This window comes from Geotrypetes seraphini, chromosome 16, assembly GCF_902459505.1.
Source record: "Geotrypetes seraphini chromosome 16, aGeoSer1.1, whole genome shotgun sequence".
NCBI lineage: Eukaryota > Metazoa > Chordata > Amphibia > Gymnophiona > Dermophiidae > Geotrypetes > Geotrypetes seraphini.
This window is the reverse complement of record NC_047099.1, coordinates 14733182-14757990: the sequence shown is the minus strand read 5'-3', so window position 1 is coordinate 14757990 and position 24809 is coordinate 14733182. Positions and strand designations below refer to the sequence as shown.

Genomic DNA, 24809 nt, shown 5'->3' with positions numbered 1-24809 from the left:
GCCAGCTGACATGAATAATCAGTTGCTATTACTTCAGTTTTCTTTTTAAATAGGTAAGATAGATTTGATTGATAGGTTTACTATCATTTTGGAATGATTGGTGTCTATTTTCCTCTAAGTATCAGTGTTCCTTCTTCCTATGTTCTATGTTCTTTTATTTAGAACTAGTGTTTAAGCCCGTTACATTAACGGGTGCTAGAATAGATGTCTATCTGTCTGGGTTTTTTTTTTCTTTGTCTCTCTCTCTCCTTGGACGCTGCCTGTCTGTCTGTCATTTTTTTCTGTCTGTCTCTCCCTATGTCCTTAGTATCCTCAGTGCCTCCTTCCTATGTCCTTAGTGCTCCTTCCTATGTCCTTAGTGCCCCCAGTACCTCCTTCCCATGTCCTTAGTGCCCCAGTGCCTCCGTACTGTGTCCTTAGTGCCCCAGTGCCTGCACACTGTGTACTTAGTGCCCCCAGTGCCTCCTTCCCTTGTCCTTAGTGCCCCCAGTGCATCTGTCCTGATTAGTGCCCTCAGTGCATCTATGTCCTTAGTGCCCCAGTGCCTCCTTCCCATGTCCTTAGTGCCCCCAGTGCCTCCGTACTGTGTCCTTAGTACCTCCAGTGCCTCCTTCCCGTGTCCTTAGTGCCCTCAGTGCCTCTGTCCTGCTTAGTGCCCCGTGCCTCCTTCCTATGTCCCCATCACTACCTTCCAGACTTTGTCCCACCCCCACCCCCCGATGCCAGCCTGCCTCCCTCCTTCCCATCCCCCTGAGCAAATTTTTACATTTAACCCCCCCCCCCTTGCAGCACCGACCCTACCCGGCACACCTGAAACCCCCGTTGACCCACCCAGCCGATCCTCCCACTGCTAGACGGCTGACAAACCTCCCGGCTCCAGCAGCATCCGAGGCACAGTAAACACACTGCTTCACGGCCTTCTACTGCCCTAATTTCCTCTGCCGCATCCCTGATGATGTCATCAGGGATGTGGCAGAGGAAATCAGGCCAGTAGAAGGACGCAAAGCAGCGTGTTTACTGTGCCTCAGACGCTGCTGGATCCGGGAGGTTTGTCGGGACCACGGGAAGGGAAGGGGGGAGTGCGGCAAGGGACTATGGGAGCCGGCCAGACCACGGGAAGGGAGGGTCAGATGGGAGGGTCAGACCGGGGTGGGAGGGTCGGATGGGTTCGTTGGAATACTTTGTGGGGCCGCGATTCACTTTGTGTTCAGTTGCCAGGGCATTTCACTCATTGTAGTAGTGTGTGTGGCCGTTGTAAGCGCGCATGCGCACTCCTGACTGCCACGAAGCTACGAATGCACGGAGCCACCATGTTAGAAGTGTGCATGCGCGCTAAGGGAATTATTATAGTAGATTGTAATTTGCCTAAATCTGCTGCCCAATATCAGTGGTATAATCATAAACTCTAACTAAATTGCTTATTAGCAAGGCTACAATGGGTTTGTCCAAATCTTTAGCTTCATTCTTATGACTTTTTATATTCCATTCTAATTTTGCCCTATCATTATTCCAGTGTTTTCCTTCCTAACTAATTTCTGGTCTGCTTCTACATTGCACTTCTGATGTCCAATGGTGATTTGAGGCCTGATGTTCAGAAGCCACTGGTGAATTGAGTTAAACCCAGAAGTTCAATGCTGAACCATGTCTGGACAGCACCATTGAATTTTTGGATTTGTGGAGCCAACTAACACATAGATGCTTAAGTCCAATATTCAACACTTAACTGGCTATGGGTTACTGCAAAGAGATAGGGCTGATTTTTATGTGATCAGCCTGGAAGGTTAAGTACTGAATATTGGCAATATTGTCACCAGAATGCCCTCAATAATGTCACCAGAATGGTCTATAGATTGGCATTCAATGCATATTTTCAGTGACACTAACCGGTTAAGAGCATACTGAAAATTGAGGTTTACTGGAACAGGTGATTTAAATAATCAGTTGACAATAGATAGTCAGATAGATTTCTAAAAGACAGAGATGTCCAGAAGAGATCAGTAAAATTAGAGGCCCTTTCATTAAAATGCAGTAAGGTCTGAGTTTAACATGCTATAATTCAAGATTTTACCACGCATAACAGATCAGATATATAGCACAGCCTAGAGTTTTAAATTCAGGCAATGCATTAGTGTTGGCAAAAATGTGTGACATTAATTTAATGTTTACTCACATGCACTTAGCTTGTATTTGGGCATCCAGAGCAGATATTCATTCCGATAATAACGAGTTAATCAGCAACAATTTTGATTTGTGGGAGCATCTAGCCAAGTTGCTATCCTATAAAATCTGTGCCAAATGTTATAGCACAGCTCAAAAGATGTGTAGCTATGGGAGGCGTATGGACAAATTGCAGGTGTTCCCAGAAGTTAAGCAGAATGTTACAGAATAATGACACACCTGAGCCTAAGCTTGGTAGAGGCAATTAGAACAGGTTTCAGCTAGAGAATGACAAGGTGACAAAATTCATCACCGTCCCCGTCCCGCGGATAACCACGGGAAATAATCCCATGTCATTTTCTAGTGTCTATTTCAACCTCAGTCCTTCTACACACCAGCATTCTTCAAAGCAAAGCTTGAGGGTCAGTGGTTGTGGCCATTCATACTCTGATTCTTATGGGAGCCAAGGATAATGAAGCCATTGTGACATCACTGATGTGATTGGCTCTTAGGCACTGGTGGAATGAGGCATTATGACATCACAATATCTGCTCTGGATACCAGAGACTGTCATTCTGTAGTGTCTATCTCAACCTCAGTCCTTCTACACCGCATTCTTCAAAGCAAAGCTTGCGGGTCAGTGGTTGTGCCCAATTATACTCTGATTCTTCCCTCTCTCCTTAAAGAATGACATGAAGATGGTTTCCCGCGGTTATCCACGGGGACGGGAACGGTGATGAATTTTGTCACCGTGTCATTCTCTAGTTTTAGCAAGCCTAAATCCATCACCCTTTAGTCTGTACTAAGTAGTATTCTTCAAAGGGTGAGTACCTTTTGTAGAATGCTAGTTTAGAGTGGATCTTTTCAGCACCTAATTTAGGTCTACAATTTCTAAACTGGACCAAAAATTTGAAATATTAGACCAAAAATTTGAAACCAAAAATTTGAAACAGAGAAATATTATCAGAGGTGGAAAAATTTGGAGCAAAAATGGGACTCTCGGTTTATATTCTGGTCAGTGCCCATCCACCCCCCTCCTGGGACTGTTGTAGGCTTCCCTGGGCCTGATGTAAGCCCTAGTGATCCAATGGTAGGTTGGGACAGGAACTATTCCTCCTGCCTCCTGTACTGATTAACTCGAACACATCCCTCCTCCAAAACTTTTAAAAACCCTACCTTTAAAGCCCTGGTGGTCCAGTGGTAAACCAGGGCAAGAACAATCTTCCTACATTTCTACCCCATGAAGAGCCATTATCTGAAATGGCTGCCATGAGTTCTAATGGCAATTTCACAAGACTGTGGGAGCTCACAAGGTTGCTGCAAGTATTTGTAGCAGCTATTGCAAATAGCTCTAAATGGAGCAGGAGCATAGGATCTAAACATCTAAATATCTAGACTATATATATTAGAACATCTTAATATATAAAACCCTAAGCCACGCATGCACACTTCTATTTGCGTGTTGTAACCGGCAGCCTCAGGGCAAGGTGTCTTGGGCCACCGGTACAAGAAAAACCTCTTGTGTGCCGTTGCGGGCAGCACAAGGAAAATAATATAGCGTTTAGATAAGGACACCACCACACCAGGTAAGTTCTTTTCAAAATAAACTTGAGCTTTAATTCTTAAAGTAAAAATAAATATCAAGCTTTTGTCAGGATGATTCTGTTCATAACTCAGACTCAATGTCCATAAGGCAAAACTAACTAAGTTGCCAAAGTTCACAAACTCATAGTCCATCAGCATGTATCCAAAAGAAAAGAAAAACTCAAAATACACAAGCTTCAGAGTTGTATCAATTCCAAATAAGTCAGTGTAATTACACTGGCTTCTTCAGCATCAGAGTGCTGGCCAGACAGAGTGCTCCGTGTGGTGTTAATCTGCCATGGAAAATTGGCCCTCTATCCCACCACTATGAACACGGGGCTAACCCCTCTGTCTGGGACTGGGAACAGTTCACTTCTCCCAAAAAAGGAAAACAAGTTCCAACAATTCAGTCCTTTACCAAGTTCAAAAGATAATTTTTTTTGTTCTTCAGCTGACTTAGAATAGACAGCACAGGCAAGCCATTAACAAAACAGACTTTCAAAAAAAAACATTCAATAGTCATTCACTTGCCTCTCACACAGCATATCTCCATATCTTCACTAGGCAATTCAATAATTGACTCCGCATTGGCTTCCAGTTCCATATCCTGAGGCTCCTGCAGTAGATTAAGAGACATGTCCTCACCAGCTTCTGTTAGCTCCATAGCTTCTGGAGTTTGGCTGACAGCCCTGAGCGCTGGAACCTGTCCTCTCCAAGTGTCTGCTGCTTCTGACTCTCAAGGAACTGGGATTTCAGGTTAAGGAGTCTGAAACCCCGCCCTAAATCCTCAGGAGGAAGTGATTTCCTGTTAATCACTCTAGGCTTCCGTGGGGGATGGGAATGTAATGTAATGTAATTTATTTCTTATATACCGCTACATCCGTTAGGTTCTAAGCGGTTTACAGAAAATATACATTAAGATTAGAAATAAGAAAGGTACTTGAAAAATTCCCTTACTGTCCCGAAGGCTCACAATCTAACTAAAGTACCTGGAGGGTAATAGAGAAGTGAAAAGTAGAGTTAGAGGAAAAATAAAAATAAAATAAACATTTTAACAAGACAGCATTGATCTAAATACTTTGGAAGGTAGAAGAGAGGAGAGAAAGGAATAGAAGCAGAAGGGGGAGCCGTTGAACAGTAGAATTCTGGAGAAATTTAAATGATAGAAATAGAACAAAACAAAGACAAAAGGCAAAACAATAGATAAGATTAAAGATAAATCATAAGCTGGAAAGAAAAATAAAATAAAACTTTGTCTTCAATCCACGGTTTCAGCGTCAGTGATGAATCCTGCAGTTCTTCCCTCCTACTCCCTCTACAGGACACAGCAGGAAACTCATTCACTGACTGAAATTGGGTTTTAAAAGTAGGTAATTGTGTGGAGCCTAAACCTGACTTGTGCACTGCTCTTGGGACATTCCTAGCAGGCATAGTCTGCATACCACAGTGTTCAGTATGTCCGTGGCCTGAAGAAGTGCGCATGCGTGACTACAACTGCCCCCGAGCTCAGAACAGCAAACGGGGCCAGGCGGAGACCTGACGTGGCCGGCGGCTTCAGCGGAGGATGAAGGCGGTGCGGCAGTTAAGTGTCGGGTAGGGAACACGTCGACGACTCCCCCCTCCCGCACCAACTGCTGCCACTCTTATTTGAAGCAGCCTGCTGAGGTTCGCGGCCAGCTGTAGCGAACCTCGCAGGCCGCTCTCCACATGGAGCACGTTCCCTCTGACGCGATCGCGTCACGAGAGCGGCCTGTGAGGTTCGCTACAGCTGGCCGATAACCTAAGCAGGCTGCTTTGAACAGGAACAGGAGCGGCAGCGGCGGCAGGAACCATGGATGGATGGAGGGAGGGGAAGAACGGGAGGGGAAGCCAAAAAAGAAGGGCTATGGAGCAGGCAGGAAAGGGGGCTGTTTTGGTGGGAGGGTTGTGCTGAGTGCAGATGGAAATCATGGGGGTGGGGGAAACAGAAGGGGGCCACGGAGCAGGCAGGCATGGCACAAAGGGGGCCAGAGGGAGAGCGAAAGGGGGCTGCTTTTGGGGGAGGGATGTGCTGGGGCAGACAGCAATCGGGGGGAGGAAAAGAAGGGGGGCCACAAAGCAGGCAGGCATTGCACAACAGGGGTAGAGGGAAAGGGGGCTGCTTTGGGGGGATGGTTGTGCTGGGGGCAGACACCAATCATGGGGGGAGGAATAGAAGGGGGCCACAGAGCAGGCAGGCATGGCACAACCAGGAGAGAGAGAAAGGGGGCTGCTTTGGCAAGCAGGGGGGCCAGGGAGACAGACAGAAAGAAAGACGCACAGACAGGGGACCAGGGAGAGACACAGACACAAAGAATGACAGACAGACAGCGTCCAGGGAGAGAGAGAGACAAATTAAAAAAAAAACCAAAAAACAGACATACAGACATCTACTCTAGCACCCGTTATTGTAACGGGCTTAAACACTAGTATTAGAATATATTAGAAATATATTAGAACATCTAAATAGATAGACTCTAAATGGAGCAGGAACATAGGAAAATTGCAAATGCTCCATTTCACCACTAGACCACTAGGACTTTAAAGTTAGGATTTTTTTTTAAATAAGTCTGGGAGGTGGGAAGGAGGTGAGATGTGTTATAGTTGGCTAAGAAAGGAGGTAAGAGGGAGTTTTCCTGTCCCAGCCCACTGCTCGACCACTTGGGCTTAAGGTAGGCTTGGGGAAGGCCTGCAAGGCATCAGGGCAGAGAAGGAAGAAGGGAAAGGGCTGAGTGCAGAACCTGGTAGGGAAGGAAGAGTGCAGTGCCTACAATGGGAGGGGGACTGGGTGCAGAGCCTGGCAGGTCAGGGCAGAAAAGGAAGGGGGGTTGAGTACACCTAAAAACATATCTGTTCCTAAAGTACTTAAGTAGCTGATTTGCACAATCTTTCCCAAAATAACTAATCTCTAGACTTTAACTCTGTTAGTTCTACTCAATCTGTAACATTTTTAATCAGTGTAAACCGCATAGAACTTCACAGTCCTGCAGTATATAAACTGTTATTATTATTACTAGTCTTTAAGACCGTTACATTAACAGGTGCTAGAATATATGTCTGTCTTTTTTTTTTCTGTCTCTCTCCCCCTCCATTTCCATGTGTAGCGCTGTCTCTGCTTTCTTCCTCACTTTGCACTCTCCAGCTGTAACCTTACTGCCTCGCTTTTTCTCCTGCAAGCATGTCTGCTCTCTTTCTCATCTCTAGTCTCTTTGCTCTTTTTCTCTTCTTGCAGGTGTCTCTGCTCTACTTTCTCTATGTGTTCCTTATTCCTGCAAACCTCTATGCTGTATTTTTTTCTCTGTATGCTCCTGATCTTGTGTTTCCCTGTAGATATTTATTCCTATTTTTTTTCCTTCTTCAGTCTCAGCTTTTCTTTCTCTGAACATTTCCTACCTCAGTCTCTCCAATTTTCTTTCCTTCTTCAGTCTCAGCTCTTCTTTATCTGAACATTTCCTTCCTCAGTCTGTCCAATTGCAGCTCTCTTGCCCTTTGGGAGGGGGGGGTGGTTAAAGAGTGATCCATAGTTGTTCCTACTTCATAGACTGCCACCTTCAAAGTAGCATTTCTTGACCCCTAGCAGTAGCCTTTTGGTACTGCTACTTGGGATCAAGCTGAGCTGGTGGGAAATGGAGCAAAGGTAAATCTGATTTAGGGTATGGGGTCTCCTGCTCCCCTTTCCTGACAAACCTGCGACTACAGCAGCGTGTGCAGCACTCTACACACGCTGCTTCGAGGCCTTCTACTGCTCTGATTTACTCTGGCACGTCCCTGATGACATCATCAGAGACGCGGCAGAGCAAATCAGGGCAGTAGAAAGCCCCGAAGCAGCGTGTGTAGAGTGCTGCACACGCTGCTTGAATCGGCGTTTAGAGTCGGGACCGCGAAGAAAGTAGGGGCTGGAGTCTTTTTTCGGCGCTTCCCTTGCCGCCCCTTGAGATGTCACCGCGGCTCCTCTCGATCCCCGCCAGTGTCGGAAGCCTTCTCCAACGCTGGTGCGGCTCATGAGAGGAGCCGACAGGAGAGCAGGATGTCCAGCGCTGGGGCCCAGTCCTTCCGGCGAGTGTAGGTAGGTGCTGGGGATTCTGTTTGTAAAGAGGAACTGGACTGCAGCCTAAAAGAGCTGTTTGAAAGGCTATGCTGATCTTATTAGATCTTCCTGCTGCTATTTGTATTTACCCTGTTTGGAGGAAGACGTGCGTGTGTGGCGGCAGCGGCAACCCCGACTCCTTCTTCAACACCATGTCGGGAAGGGTAGAGAGCGGCCCGCGAGGTTTGCTACAGCGGCTGGCGAACCTCAGCAGGCCGCTTTGAAGAGGAGCGGCAGCGGGAGGGAGGAGTCGCTGGTGTCTTCTGCACAGTCACGTGCCTCCAGCTAGCTCAGGCGCCGTGAGGCTGACACAGAAGCACACCATCACGATCTTTGAAAAGCGCATGCGCGCTTAGGGTTTTATTATTATTGATTATAGAGCCTAACAGGGCAGAGAGAGAGGGAGGGGACTGGCTGCAGAGCAGAGCCTGTCAAGCAGGGCACTTGAATATATATTCCCAGTTTATATTTGAGTCAACATTTTTTTCCTATTTTTATTTATATTTGGATCAATTTATATTTCAGAATATATGGTAACTTTTTATAACAACAATTAGCATGACCCAAGATGACATTGAGCTATGCATCCCCTCATGGCTGTATCATACACAAGGGTCCTCTGTCTCTCTGTAGTTATATTCTAAAATCCAAATTTTCTAAACTAATAAATAACTATGATATCCTTTTATAAAGCTGTGGTAGCAGCTGTTGCTGTGGTGTGCACATACACAGACACACATGATGCATTGCCAGAATTTGAATACTTTCTTGCTGAGTAACATAGGAAGCTTCTTATGGCATCAACCCCTGAACATATACATTTAGACAGCCAGATATTTTAAATATGAGACTCACTTGACCATACAATTGCTTTCAGCAGAAACATTTTCTAAGGGCGTGTTTTACATCCTTATTTTTCAGGCTGTAAATCAGAGGATTAAATATTGGAATTAAAGTATTATACAATAAGGAAATAACTTTGTTTATATGCAATGATTGCATGGATGGTGGTCTAATGTACACGCATATCAAAGTCAAATAAAATAGGCATACAACTGTGAGATGAGAAGAGCAGGTAGAGAAGGCTTTATGTCTTCCTTCTGTGGAACGAATCCTCAGGATGGTGGAGATGATGTGGACATAAGATGTGAGGGTTAAAATAAAGCAGGGACATGCTACAAGTACTCCAAAAACATAAACTATGCTTTGAATAGATGAGGTGCTGGTGCAGGAAAGCTTTAGCAATGCTGAGAAATCACAGAAGAAATGATTAATCTCTTTGGATCCACAAAAAGAGATCTGAGAAAAAAAGGAGTACCATAAGGTGCAGGTAGCAAAAGCCCCAGATCCATGTTTGCCGTGCTCATTGAGAAACAAACTTTCTGATTCATAATCAAATGATATGACAGGGGTTGGCATACTGCAGCATAACGATCATAAGCCATGACTGAAAGAAGAACAAATTCCATGCAAGCCAGAGACACAAAGAAATACATTTGTGTAAAACACCCATTCACAGAAATATGATAAGTCTTTCTGAGAAGGATATCCAACAGTTTGGGAAGAGAGACTGAGGTGCAAAAGATATCAAGAAAGGACAAATTACTGAGGAAAAAGTACATGGGGGTGTGCAAGTGAGAGTCCAGAAACACAATGACGATAATAGTGAGATTCCCCATTAGGATGATCAGGTAAATCAACAAAAGCAGAACGAAAAGAGGTACCTGCAGCTCTGGAAATTCAGGAAACCCCAAAATGATAAATTCTGTCACTGTGGTCAAATTTGCCTCTTCCATTGTTTTCTGAGTTTCAAACATCAAAAAATCATTTATTCAGCTTCATTATCAAAGTCTTTGGATTTTTAAAGGATTAATTTCTTATCTTTCAATAAACAGAAGAGTTTACATCATCTAAGATCTGGTAATCAGTATTAGGACCTGAATATTTATTCTTGCTGTGAATCCATTTGGGAATTGACCCCAGAAGGTGTATATGTGAAATGAAGTTGGGAACACCTAATTGTGCTTTGTCACCTAGTGACATTGTAAATGAAAGCAAAGACCCAAATGGCTCATCCAATCAGTACAGGTAAGTTTCTTTCAACAGTCATTATTTGTGCTAAAATCTTTTAAAAGAGGGCAATTATTTAATACATTTTTGAGCATAAATGGAGTCTAATTTAGAACACAGATTTAAGAGGTTAAATGTGCTCTTATTAAATTAGATCATGCCAAAAATTGTGAGTGGTTCTATGCAATAGACATGTTCAGGGTCAGAGCTTGGCCGGAAGATGAACAATATCCCAATTTACATCCAAACTGTGTAAATTGAATATATACTGTGGCTAAAGAAAGGCTGAGGCAACTGACCCACATTGACCTCCACAGCACCAGTTCAAGTTATCCCTGCAGTGGCCTAGTTAGGATTGGTGACAACAATAAACAAATGGATCTGAAATCCAGTTTACTCTATGTCACATATTTATTTCATAGAAAACCAAAAAAACTCTGTGGAGTGACGATGTTCCCAAATGGACTTTATTTGAAAGTATCAAAGTTCCAAAGGTACACTAAAATCATCCACATAAAATAATTCCTTCCATATAAAAGTAAATCATCCACATAAGAGCCTTAAAGGACCTAGTCCGCTAGGGATACAGGACCCAACACGGTCCGCGTTTCGACAAAAAGTCTTCTTCAGGGGTCCCTGGGGGTCCTATAAAGGTGAGTACGTGGGAAACAATTGTGTGGTGAACCGGAAGTGAGACACTGCTTGCATTTGGTGACAAAAATAAACAAATGGATCTGAAATCCAGTTTACTCTATGTCACATATTTATTTCATCACAGAAAGGCAGAAAGGCAAACAAAACAGTTCATTCTTGTGCCCTTGCACTGCTCAAACTCGGTCCCAAAGTTTCCAGTTTTGCGTTCTAACTTAACCAGTCCAGAAATCAAAATGCTTCCAGAGGACGTAATAGGGCAGAGTACGGTATTGGGGTTTAAGAAAGGATTGGACAATTTCCTGCTGGAAAGGGGGATAGAGGGGTATAGATAGAGGATCACTGCGCAGGTCCTGGACCTGTTGGGCCGCCGCGTGAGCGGGCTGCTGGGCACGATGGACCCCAGGTCTGACCCAGCAGAGGCATTGCTTATGTTCTTATGTTCTTAAAATAGCAATTCAGATACAGCTCCCAAACCTCTGTGGCTTATTGCCAGTCTCTGGTGAAATACATTTCTCTAAAGTTGCTCTCCAGGGCTCTCAGGGCCCAGCACTTCCTTGGTTACAGAGCCTGGCTCCTATCTGAGGAGATAAGAGTCTTCTGGCTCCTTCTCACTCTGCTGAAGTGGCCTAGCTTCTTCCTAATATAACTGGGAATTTTATTATAATCCCTCTGTATCAACTAGCAGCAGTTTTATGAATAACCCAAGCTCTTTCACCGCATTTGCTGTATTTACCAACTGTACACTGAACCCTAACTCTAGCTATGGGGTTCAGTATGAAGGGGCAATTAGATAGTAATCCCTCCCCAAATCCCCTCAGGTGAGACTCACGTTATACTAAGGAAATAATATTAAAAATTGAACTAAGGCCAGAACTGGGCAGACTTGCACGGTCTGTGTCTGTATATGGCCATTTGGTGGAGGATGGGCTGGGGAGGACTTCAATGGCTGGGAGGGTGTAGATGGGCTGGAGTAGGTTTTAACAGAGATTTCGGCAGTTGGAACCCAAGCACAGTACCGGGTAGAGCTTTGGATTCTTACCCAGAAATAGCTAAGAGGAAAAATAAAAAAAATTTAAATTGAATCAGGTTGGGCAGACTGGATGGACCATTCGGGTCTTTATCTGCCGTCATCTACTATGTTACTATGTTAGTATTGCTCTCATAGCATAGCAGTTAGGAAACGAAAGAATTACTGAGTTCCCCTCCTCCACACACTGCTGATTCTTCTGCATATAACAGAAATACTTCTTGAAGTTTCTTAGCCCTATCTTTCTTTCTTGGAACGCTCTCCCGGAGGAGGTTGTGATGGAGACCTCCACTATAAGATTCAAGTGCAAGTTGGATGCACACCTCCTTGCTAATCACATTGAGGGATATAGGTAAACAAGGTCTCATCTGGGACCACCTAGGCCTTCATTAGCAAGCACCTAGTTGAGCCTCCGCGTGTGCGGGTCACCGGACTGGATGGACCAAGGGTCTGATTCGGTGAAGGCATTTCTTATGTTCTTATGCTAGCACTACTCCTAGCATAGTCTTAACAATGAGCTCCTTAGGCAGCTTAGAGCAAAAAACACATACATTCCTTAATTCAGCTTTAAGGGAAAATATATAATTCATACAAGGTTCTAGGCAATTCTCCCGTGTTTTCCCCTGGTTCCCACAACATTTCTGTATCATCTGTACACACAGATACACTGGTCTCAAAATCCATGCATTCATCTATCACTGGCACTGCTTCACTTCCTTCAGGCTCAGACAGCACTTCCATATCTGGGACCTTTGGCATAAGGTTCCTACCCTGTGTAGAATCAGTAGTCTTACTGAGCCTCAGAAGTTCTCTAGCCATGATATCTCTCTCAGCCATTCTCCCATGAGTGGTATTGCTGAGGACTTTGGCTAATTGCTCTTGCCCTTCTGTTTCTAGTCTGTAGTGAAGCTCTCTTGCTTCTATTTCTCCACTTGTTTAATCAAGCCCACATCAAGAACTTCTCATAGGTTGTTTAATCAAGCTCACATCAAGAACTTCTCATAGATTATAGCACAGGCTTTTTGCTTGCCTGTCTCAAAGCATTCTGCTGTAGCTTTGTCTGGAACACTTTCTCCACTCCACTCCCTTTCTTCTCTCTAACTAGAGTAGGAGATGTGGAGTGTCTCACCCTATCAGGATCCTCAGACAAGGATGTGCAGGAATATTTTTATTCCCTGCAGCTTTTGGATTTAGCTGCTACTGACTAGCTCTCTCTCCAGTGACAGGGAAGGTTCTCTTATTCTCTTGCTGAAACCTTGGGATTTCTCTGGCTTCCTACTTTCCCTATCACAATACCTACACAGAGTACATGCTAACGATGATGGCCACTCTTGAGGAGGCATCATGTCTACATTTTCAATCTAGGTATAATTTCAGTAGGATTTGTGCAAGAATTGTATAGATATACATAGGTGCCAATGTGCCCTTAAATACAGGTGTCTTCTGCCAAAGTGTAAATTCAGCAGGGACATATGCAACTTACCATACCATATGCTATAAGTTATGTAAGTAAATGGGAGTTTTCCTTATGCTAAGATCAAATTCAGTGAATTATGAAATATGCACAATCAACTAATCTTCACAGGGGTGATTTATCCAGAAGATACTTTAAATAGTAGTAGTAACCTTAACTACCATTTGTATATACCCTTATGTGGAAACTTTTTCTATGTTCTTCCAGGATCCTCAGCGGCACCACTTGGAGCTCAATTAGATCTCATTGCTCCAAGCTTTATGTGTCAACTCGTCATCGGGTCTTTATTTATTCCATTTATATATAAACTTATTAATTTCTCTTTGCTTTTGTGTAATTAATTCATACTTAAACATCTTAATAATAAAATGCTAAGCGCGCATGCGCACTCGCGCTGCGTGTTCCCTGATCCCTTTTCTGTCGGGATGTGGCAGCACAAGTGCGCATGCGTGCCAGACAATCTTTCCTGCTCTCCACCTCACAATACGACCCTACCGGCCAAAGTTTCTTTAGACGCTGCCGCAGCAAGGCAGTGCGGAGCGGCAGCTGCCGGGAGGAGGCCATGGTGGCTTGAGGCGAAAGGCGGTGCGGAGTGGCGGCTGCCGGCCGCTAGCACCCCCTGCCCTCTCCATCACGGCCCAGGAAAGACATGGCAGTGCGAGGCCTGGACGTCACCACTCGTGATGCCACGCCTACGTGCTGCACACAGAAGAAAGCGCTGCGGCTCGCCTGGGCAGACATGTTGGTGGTGGCGGCTGTGGAAGAGGGAATGGGAGCAGACACCAGCTCCCCGCGACCCGGCAGAGGCCCCACACCAGAGTGAACTCATGCTGCCACCCAGAACTCCCCCACCTCTGCTGACCCTTCCCCCTGCCTGTCTCACAGGGCACCCCTGGCAATCCTGGCCCACAATAGTCAACCCAGACCCAAGGCAGAGGAGACACTGGAACACCAACAATGCAACAGGTACTCTAATGATGCTGGATGGGGTGAAAAAGGTGGAAATAGGAAAGGTAAAAGGGGAAATGGGAATATTGGTAGGTAAAAAGAAGGGAGAATGGCTACTGATGGACAGGAGGAGCATGCAAGGGGTACTGCTGGATAGGGGGAGGTAAAAGGAAGAGAAAAGGGCTACTGCTGGACAGGGGGGAGAGACAGAAAGAAAGGGGGCAGGGAGAAAGAAAGACACACATACAGAAAGATAGAAAGAAATGCCTAAGTCTACACATCTATTCTAGCACCTGTTAATGTAATGGGCTAAAAAACTAGTTCATTTATAAGCATATTACTTAGCTTTATCGTGTGGTCTCTGGCTAGGGATTGTTATACCAACATGTTTCGCTGTTATAGCTTTATCAAGGATAACCCCCTACAAACAACAAAAGCTAAAGTTAATACGTATTCATTTTGCAACAAAAATAACTAAGTAACAGACTCCACCAAGTTACAATGTATGCATTTGATTTCTCACCTAACTGTTATATCACCAGAAGCGGTGACCACTATGTCCTCAGATATGGCGTTGTCGTCTTTTTTGAAATTAAATAGAGCAGAACCCTAGTCAGCTGCGCTTACGTCATTATGTCATTACATCATTACGTCATTACAGCGAAACATGTTGGTATAACAATCCCTAGCCAGAGACCACACGATAAATGTTTAAGTATGAATTAATTACACAAAAGCAAAGAGAAATTAATAAGTTTATATATAACTGGAATAAATAAGGACCCGATGACGAGTTGACACATAAAGCTTGGAGCAATGAGATCTAATTGAGCTCCAAGTGGTGCCGCTGAGGATCCTGGAAGAACATAGAAAAAGTTTTCACATAAGGGTATATACAAATGGTAGTTAAGGTTACTACTACTGTTTAAAGTATCTTCAAGATCAAATTCAGTGTCACATAAGTGACATTTAATCTATTAGCACCTTCCTTCCTTCCTATCCTATTTTGTAGTTGATTTTTTATCTGTTATATATTTTTTCATGGTAAACTGCCCTAAAAGGTACATGTTAGAGCAAATTCAAATAAACTTCTAGGTTTTGATCATCGATGAGTACACTGGCACCCCTGGTTTCCTCCCACATATATGGCCTCATTTACAAAGCTGTGCGGCAACAGCCCCAAAGCAATTTAAATCTCTATGGGCTTCGGGGCCATTAGCGCAGGGCAACTGCTAGCGCGGCTTTTTAAAAGAGGCCGATAACCATAGAAGCAGTTATGCAAAGGTTGGGAAGTTTTCATCAAAGTGTAAATGTGTTCAAAAGAAGTCAGTGAAATATCTTACAGACCTTCCCTTTCTCTCCCCTTAAATTTTTGTAAATACTGACTTTTTCAAAGGAAAACAGGAAAGAGTAGGGTGAGGGGGATGGCTCTTTACACAACAGATTACTGAAAATAAACCATTGTCCAATAATGTTCTTTTTGCCATTTATTTGAATCAGCTTGAATCACCAAAAACTGATAGACTTCAATGATGTCGAGGGTATAACTATGCAGCATTTGTTTTGGGGTTGACAGTGTCTTGTATTAATTTTGGGCCCAAAAATGCACTAGGGGCTCCTTTTACTAAGCTATGCTAGTGGTTTTTGCACGCACTTAGCATTGAGCTAGCGTTAGTTCTTGGCGCGTAGCACGGGATTAGCATGTGCGGCAATGCAGCATGCGCTAAAAATGCTAGTGCACCTTAGTAAAAGGAGCCCTAGGTCTTATTTTTAGGGTATGTACATAATCATCATCCCCTTCCTCTCCTTTACCCCAGTTCTTCCTCTTTCCTTTCTCTCCCTCCCATGTGCAGCATCTTTCCTCCTCTCCCTCCCAACCCCATGCAGCAGAACCCTTGCCAGCTTCTATCCTTCCCTCCCTCCCCCCACCCCGCTGCACAGCCGAACCCCCGCTGACCTCCATCCGAACGCCGCTGACCGTGAGCGAGCCCTACATACCGTATCTCCCCTCCAAGGTAGCGTCGGGCCGGCAGCACTCTAAATAGGCTGTTTCGGCCTTGTCCGCCGGTGAATTCCCTCTGCCACTTTACTGATGTGCCTTTTAAAACCGATTAAAAATCCATTTAAAAAAAGATAGGTGCCCAAACCATGCCTAATGTCAGAGTAGGCATGATTAGGGGTAGAGATGACCTTAGGCATCACTAGTCATGATTTTCCCAAAACTAAAAGCACTGGAAATGTGGACCTTAAAAACCCTAGCCTATATTACTGGTGCCTACGTGTTTTCTTAGGCGCCGGTAGCTGAAATTCATTTTTTTTTTTCCTATTTGTTTATTTATTTATAAATTTCAAATAACAAATCAAGATAAATCTTGTACAGAAAGTGATTATAGCAAAAGAAACAGAAGAAATCCCATAAATTTACATAAGAACAAAATATTGCATAATCTCTCAAGTCCACCATATGATCCGTGATGTAATAAGAACGGAAATAACAAGAAAATATTAACTAGAGATAGTTGGTACGTGGTTAACTGATGTTCAGGCGTCTAATATCTTAAAGCCCTCATTTCTTTCCCTTCTCCAGGTGGGACAAGGAGAGAAGGGCCGTCAGCTGGTTTGGCTCAAAGAAAACATATTTCTGAGAATTATATTGTACTATACATTTGCAGGGATGACGAAGATAAAAAGTTCCCCCAAGAGCCAAAACTCCAGGTTTTAATAATAGAAACTCCTTTTACGTCTTTGTGTATCTTTTGCCAGATCTGGGAACATTTGTATCTTAAAGTCAAGAAACTTTTTCTCTTTATTTTTGAAGAATAATCTTAAAAGCCAATTTTTATCCAATGTGATAGCCAAGGTCACAATCAATGTAGCAGGTATTGCATTTTCTTTATCAGACAATTCAAGTAAGGCAGATACATCAATTGGTCCTTGAATTCTTTCCTGAAAATCCTGACTTTTGTTGAGTAAATAGTAGACCTGATTTAAAAGAGGCAATGAATCTTCCGGTACTTCCAATATCTCCAACAAATAACATTTTAACATTTCTCTTGGAGTCACTGTTGAAATTAGGGGAAAATTAATTAATCTAAGATTGTTATTCCTAGAGAAATTTTCAAACGTCTCTATCTTCCTTCTTAAGTTAGTGTTATCCTTAATTAAAGTATCCTGAAGCAATTTGGAAGATTTGAGTTGATCTTTAATGCTCTGAATATCTAATTTTGATTCTTCCAGGTCTTGTTTTATCTGAAGAACTTCCTTCTCCTGAGATTTTATTTTAGCCTCAATCTAAAAGTAATTAGTATTCACTGTTCTAACCAAATTGGCAGTCAAATCCCACAAGCCTCCAATGTAACTTCTTGGGGCTTTACAATATTGAAAGTCTGCAAATTTGATAGTAGAAAATTGGGCTCACCAGCCAAAGGATCCTCTCCTCTCCGTTCCTCCTGTGTCAGGACTAATCCCAGCATTGTAATATCCTCATGTACATTCAGGCTCTGCTGCAAACTCTGAGAGCCTGAATCGTTGTTTGTCTCACCATTCCCAGCAACCTCAGGGTGGGAGCGCATGCCGACTTCCGACTGCCTCTCCACCCCCGGGGAACTGGCGGCACGAGGGTTGGGAGGAGGGACTCTCATGTAGGGGCTCAGTGAGATCTCATGAGCCCGAAGAGACGCCTCCAATCCGTCTCCAGGAAGCGTCTCAAGCGGGGGCAACGCCGACGTTCCAATGGTGCCCTGCATCCGCCTCAGCAACTTCTCGATGTTGCCAGAGGAGACTGCAACAGGGCGCTGCGAGGTTGCAAAGGCACCCTTTCCTCTCCTCTTCAGCATAACCAAAATCAGCAGCGGTAAACCGCCAGAAGAAGAAATTTTTCAAGGTAAGGTTTGCGGGCGGTTGCTCAATGAACCACGACCGCGGCCATCTTGGATCCAGCTGAAATTCATTTAATGGTGCCTAAGTGTGATTGGCACATGTCTGGTGCCATTTTTATAGGCTGTGACAAATCTAGCTCTCTCCTAGCTTTGTCTCAGGTTTAACTAATAAGAGCAATAAGCCCCTATGCAAGAGAGCTGCCCAGGTTGGCTCTGCTGAGTATGGAAGTGCTGACTTCCCTTGTACTGAAATTGATGTGCCAGACAGTGACTGCCAGGGAGAGTCCAGCGGCAGGTTATGTTACCAAGCCTGCTATTAGCTCACAAAAGAACTCAGGAGCAAGGAAACTACAGCTCCCAGAAAGCCAGAGTACTAGCAGGAAGCTGTCATGTAAGCAGACACAGCTGCAGAGGGAGCTTTCTCCCATCCCCCTCTTCAGAGCAGGGAGGGGCTGCTTGGAGCCTGTTAAAACAAGGCAGCTGAGACCCAGAGAGGGGGAGGAACAGAGAAGCTGGAAACGTGATCCTGAAAAGCAGTATGACTTCTCTCCCCAGCTGAATGCTGATGAGCTGGGAGAAGAGTGTGAGATGATGGACGTTTCAGAAGAGTCTGAACCCACCATTGAGAAGCAGTGGGAAAGCTGTGAACCTATGGATATTGGTTTGCCCAGTGAGCCTAGTGAGAGGTTAGAAGTTATGGACACAAGCTGAAAGGTGGGAAGAATTTTGATACTTTTTCTTACTGTGATTTGTGGTGAATTCCTGAGACTGAGTTTGTTTTAGTGTACAGCAGAATTGTCTGACTTTCAGTGCTAACCTCTGAAACATTCTGTTACATTACTTTTGCTATATACTGCTTGAACATTTAACTACGAGCCTTTTCCTTACGCTCCTCTCCACACAGCTGGAGACTAATTAGATACTGATAAGGTACTGCAGGGAACATCAGCCACGGAAGAGCTCCATGTATATAAGATCCTTAGCTGCAGTCAGCCAGAGCCAGCTAGCTTTAGCAGTTCACCTTTGAGCTTATGAAAAGTTTATTTTCAAAGCTACAAGAACTGTGTGTATTTTTCTTTACTGCTCTTTCCCAAGAAAGAGAGCATCGATGAACTTACCTTTACCTATTAAGGCTGGTGAAGAGGACTGAGTGGTAAAGACTGAAGTCCAGCCATAATTTTGGTTTTTGTTTCTTTTTCTTTGGGATTTTGAAAATAAGGGCCATTCTGACATTTGTGCAACCAGTGTGGCCAGGTTTTTGCACCAATGTATTGAGAAATATTACAGTCTTCTAAGAACCTCTGAGCAATCTGACTCTGGGTCAGGAATAAAAAGTCTATTTGCGTGTTTTGACTTTTCTATGGTGGGTTTATTTTATAGCCTCTTCATCCCCTTTGTCTTCTCCTAACCACATTGGCACTGTGGTGTAAACAAAATAAACAAACAAAAAAGACGTTGCTCGTTGCTCATGCAGGTCGAGGGAGTGAGGTGTTGTCGAGGCTGGGGAATAACAGGATCTGGTCGGCCAGAACAGGGCAGGCCTGAGTGCAGGGCCATGGGTTCAGATTTTTTGTTTGGAAAATCTGGTAACCCTATCCTGAGTGAACATCACATAATTGACTTAGCACACAATGGAAGGAATTCTTTAACAATGCCATTCACACCATATCTCCATTCAACATATAAAGCATTCATAACACAAACCTCACTAATTGCCAATTAATACAATAGATCTAAGTGGAATTCCAATTTTAGCAACAGCTTTACTCTCTTCCTTAAGTACCATATATTATAACAAGGCAATATAACCTTTCAAAAGCAAATTAATAGCTCAGTGTGCTTTACACAATACCATAGAGCTATTTGGTATCAAAACTAGCTTACAATTACCATGTTTCCCCGAAAATAAGACAGTGGCCCAAAAAACACACTAGTTCTTATTTTTGGGGTATTTACATGATCATCTCTCCCTTCCTCTCCTTCACCCCAATTCACCTCTTTCCTTTCTCTCCTCCACATGTGCAGCATCTTTCCTCCCCTCCCTTCCATTCCTTGTGCAATAGGACCCTTGCCCAGCTTCCCTTCCCTCCCTCCCATCCTTCGTGCAGCATAATCCTTGAGCGAGAAACTCCCCCTCCCAAGCACCCGCACCCACCACACAGCCTATGGGAATGGAAACTGATGGCAAATCCTGGACTAGGGCTTATTATTGGGGTAGGTCTTATTTTTGTGGAAACATGGTATTAATGTGGAGGGCCATAACTGAAAGAAATGCCTAAGTCTGATTTGGACATCGTATATTAATTGCCTGGTGTTTGATCATACAGACCGCCAGTACATATTCTTTATACCACATTCTCGACCATTCTTTGCCCAATTCTAAAATGTCCAGAACAAGATCTTTTGGATGTAGGAAGGGCCCAAAAAAATGATGGACTAGCCAGACATGGCAAGAGAGTAGTTGGGCACCTTACAGGGCACTACTGTGAACTTTACAAACAAAGGTGCCACATAAACATCTCACCAGAACTATATTATAGGTCATGGTGAGCCCCCTAAAACTCACTGTCTACAACCCCAATAACTCTTATGGCTGCAGATGCCACCTATATGGCAGGAGAGTAGGGTTTTGTTTTGATTTTTTTGTAGCCTCACATTTTTCTCTATGGTTCTCTAGCCTACCCTCTCCCCCAAAGACTACTTAAGCCTATGCCAGTGCTGATGTTCCAGAGGCAAGTATGTACATTTTTTTCATATTTTGAAATTTTATTGAAATTTAAATTTTACATGATGAAATAAACATATCATTAAGAAAACAAGAAGGTACAAAACATTCCCAAGAAAAGAAATATACAGGATACATTTGTGTAAAGCACCCCATTCATCGAAATATGATGTGTCTTTCTTAGAAGAATATCCAGCAGCTTGGGAAGATAGATTGAGGTAGAAGAGATATCAAGCATGGACAAGTTGCTGAGGTAAAAGTACATGGGTGTGGGCAAGTGTGAGTCCAGGCACACAATGATGATAATTGTGAGATTCCCAAGTAGAATGATCAGGTAAATCAATAAAAGCAGAAAGAAAAGAGGTACCTGAAAGTCTGGGAATTCTGGAAACCCCAAAATGATAAATTCTGTCACCATGGTAAAATTTGACTTTTCCATTGCATTCTGAGAAAAAATAGAAGCTTGCCCTAATTAAATATTCTATCCGAACAGTGATTGAATAGCATTCTTCTCTAGACAAATTAGCACTGCAATGCCTGCTCTGGATCACTAATGTGACCATTTATTTTTTTCATCAAAACGGGACATCTATTAATATTCAGTCCTGCCCCCCAATCCCGCCCTAGCCCCACCCCAATCCTGCCCTAGCCCCATCCCCAATCCCATCCTAGCCCTGCCCCCAATTTCTTCCATTCATTTTTCATTTATTAATTAATGGTAATCATAAAATTTTAAAAAACACAAAACAGCCTATACGCAGAGAAAATGTTCATTATCATTTATATTTGGGGTTTTTTCAACGATGTCACCTCAGTAACTATAGAAAAATAGACAAATATAGTGCAAAATATAGACAGCAGATATAAATTCTCAAAACTGACATTTTATCACTAAATTGAAAATAAAATTGTTTTTCTTACATAAGAACATAAGAACATAAGCAGTGCCTCCGCCGGGTCAGACCACAGGTCCATCCCGCCCGGCAGTCCGCTCCCGCGGTGACCCAAACAGGTCACGACCTGTCTGAATCACCAGAAGGGACCCCATTGCCACCTTGGTTTCTCATTTAAGTCCTATCTTCCCATCGAAGTCCTAACCCTCCGGTCTTGTACATGCACGACCTGGTTGGGTTCCTATACTTATTACCTGGTTAGCTTTCTATACTTGTGTTACATCCCAGCACCTCTCTCAGTATCCCATGATCCCTTTATCCCTCAGGAATCTGGGATAAAGGGATCGTGGGATACTGAGAGAGGTGCTGGGATGTAACACAAGTATAGAAAGCTAACCAGGTAATAAGTATAGAAACCCAACCAGGTTGTGCATGTGCAAAACCGGAGGGTTAGGACTTCGATGGGAAGATAGGACTTAAATGAGAAACCAAGGTGGCAAGGGGGCCCCTTACCTTTGCTGTCTGGTGATTTCATGAGTCTCTGGTTGCGTTTCCTTCTGATTGTGCATCCTATCTTTCATTTCTTTCTGCACTCAGGCCCAACAATTGTCCCTTTCTATTCCCTCCTTCCTTCCTTACTATGTCCTTAGAGCCCCCAGTGCCTCCTTCCTATGTCCTTAATGCCCCCAGTGCCTCCTTCCTATGTCCTTAGTGCCCCCAGATCCAGTGTCAGTTCTCCTTTGTACCTTTGTTCCAGGTCTCTCTCTCTCCCTCCTCTGTTATGATCTTGCCTCTCTCTGCTCTTCGTCAGGGGCTCTTCCCCTCTGTCTGCACCTCCCAAAGTCCTGCTTCTGCCTTCTGTCTTTCCCCTTTGGTCCAGGCCTTTCTTCTACTTACAACCCCCCCTTCTCTGCCATTTTCTCTCCTTCCTTCATCCCTCCTTCCTATGTCCCCTCACTGCCTTCTAGCCTTTATCCAACCCCATCCCAAAAAGCCTGCCAGCCTACCTCCCCCAAAGCCAGTCTGCCTGTCTCCCCCAAAGTCAGCCAGTCTGCCTGCCTATCTTCCCCAGAGACAACCAACCAGCCAGCCTGCCTCCTGCCTACCTCCCCCAGAGCCTGCCTGACTTCCCCAAAGCCATCTCTCTCTCTCCTCAGTTCAGGGTATTTCCCATCTCTACCCCATCTGGTCCAGCATCTGCCCTGTCTTCCCCCTCCCTTTTGGTTCAAGTCTGCTTTCCTGCCACTCCTGAAGGTCCTTTTCTATCCCCACCCGCAATGTCCAGATCCAGCGTCTCTGGCAATCCCCATCTATCGGGAAATCCCCATCTATCCGCTGCTTCCCATAACCAGAGAGGTCATTTTCTGTGCTGTGATTGCTGCCACCACCGCTGCTTATCGAGGACCAACAAGCTAATTACGGCAGCCTGCAGAGCGAACTTAGCAGGCTGCCACTGGGCTCTGTAGCATGTTCCCTCTGCCGCGGTCCCGCCCCTCCTCTGATGTCAGAGGTGGGACTGCTGCAGAAGGAACCTGCTACAGAGGCCAATGGCAGCCTGCTAGGTTTGCTCTGCAGGCTGCCATAATTAGCTTGTTAGTCATTGATAATGATGGTGGCGCTTTTAAAGGTGAGACAAGCAGGGAAGAGCAGGAGCAGGAAACTGGAGTGAGAGCTGTATCAGGCATGGGCCGCAGTGAGAGCTGTTTTGGGCCGCATGCGGCCCACGGGCCATATGTTGTGCAGGGCTGGTGTAGCGGATAACAGGAAAATAAATGTCTATTAAATGTTTAAAATGTTCCTTGATGCCAGCAATGATGGCAATAACAGTAAGAAGTTTGATCAGCTAGACACATTACATTACATTTGGGATTTCTATTCCGCCATTACCTTGCAGTTCAAAGCGGATTACAAAAGAATTATCCAAGATGTATTATAACAAGAACTTACAAAAAAAAACAAAAATTGGTCATTTTCAAAGAGAGTAAGAAATTGGTAAGGTTATTTATTTGAAGTGGTTGGCTTTAGTTAGAGGTGGAGTTTGAGACTTGCGGTATTATTTCTTTTTTCAGAGTTTTCTTGAAGAGTATGGTCTTTATTTCTTTTCTAAAAGTCTTGTAGTCGAGGGATGCCGTCAGTAGATTGGCGATTTGGTTGTCTAGTTTGGCTGCTTGAGTGGCCAGGAGGCCATCATATAGTTTTTTCCGTTTGACCTCCTTAATTGGGGGGTATGAGAATGGGGGTGTGAGTTTTCCTATGTCTGGTTGTGGTGTTGTGGATGAGGCGGTTATTCAGGTAGTTTGGACTGTCTCCATATAAAGTCTTAAATAGTAGGCAGTAGAATTTAAATTGTATTCTTGCTGGGATCGGAAGCCAGTGTGATTGGAGATACGCTTCTGTAATGTGATCATGTTTCTTTAATGAGTAGATGAGTCTTAGTGCTGTGTTTTGGATAGTTTGTAGTTGTTTTGTTATGGTTGAAGGGCATGGGAGGTACAGAATATTACAGTAGTCAAGTAGGCCTAGTATAAAGGACTGAACTATGAGCTGGAATTGAGTTTTCTCGAAGAATTTCCGAACTTGTCTTAAGTTTTTCATGACTAAGAAAGACTTTTGTATTGTTTTATTGATTTGCGGTTGCATGGTGCAGCATCTGTCGATAGTTATTCCTAGCAGTTTTAGGGTGGTTTGTATGTGGTAGTTGATTGTGTTGATTTCAATGTTGGTTATGGTTGGTATTTTGTTGTTTTCTAGGAGGATGAATTTCGTTTTATCTGGGTTCAATTTCAGTTTGTGATCTTTCATCCAGGTTGCTATTAATTTTAGTGTTTGGTATATTGTGTTCGTCATGGAGAGTTCAGGTTGATCGAAGGGTATGAGAATGGTAATGTCATCGGCATAGCTGTAGGAGGTTATGCCTTGTTTGTCCAGGTGAGAGCTGAAGGAGGCTGTATAGAGATTGAAGAGAGTCGGGGATAAAGGGGATCCTTGGGGAACTCCGCAGGGGTTTGACCAAGGTTCAGATTTTTGTTTGTCTGATTTTACTGTATAGGTTCTTGATTTAAGGAATCCTTCAAACCATGTGTATACTTTATCTGTGATACCTATTGTATCCAGGATTTGTAGTAGAATGTTATGGTCCAGTAAGTCAAATGCAGCGGTAATGTCTAGTTGTGTGAGCATCATTTTTTTTCCTATGCTGAGATGTTCTCTGGCTGTGTCCAAGAGAGATCCTAGGACATTGATGGAAGGACATTGCAGATGTCATTTAACAGTAGTTCATTAAACTAAAAAAGC

General features: G+C 43.9%; 1 protein-coding gene and 1 pseudogene across 1 annotated transcript in view; both read right to left on the bottom strand.

The window, feature by feature from the left end:
- LOC117349716 (olfactory receptor 6-like) overlaps nt 1-4405 on the bottom strand; it is a 42462-nt gene extending 38057 nt beyond the window's left edge. Inside the window, exon 1 of the mRNA XM_033923308.1 lies at nt 4269-4405. Coding sequence (XP_033779199.1) covers nt 4269-4405 — 137 coding nt within the window. The remainder of the gene's footprint in view (nt 1-4268) is intronic.
- A 4314-nt stretch (nt 4406-8719) lies between these two features.
- On the bottom strand, nt 8720-9642 carry LOC117349715 (annotated as a pseudogene).
- Nucleotides 9643-24809: the final 15167 nt, after the last annotated feature.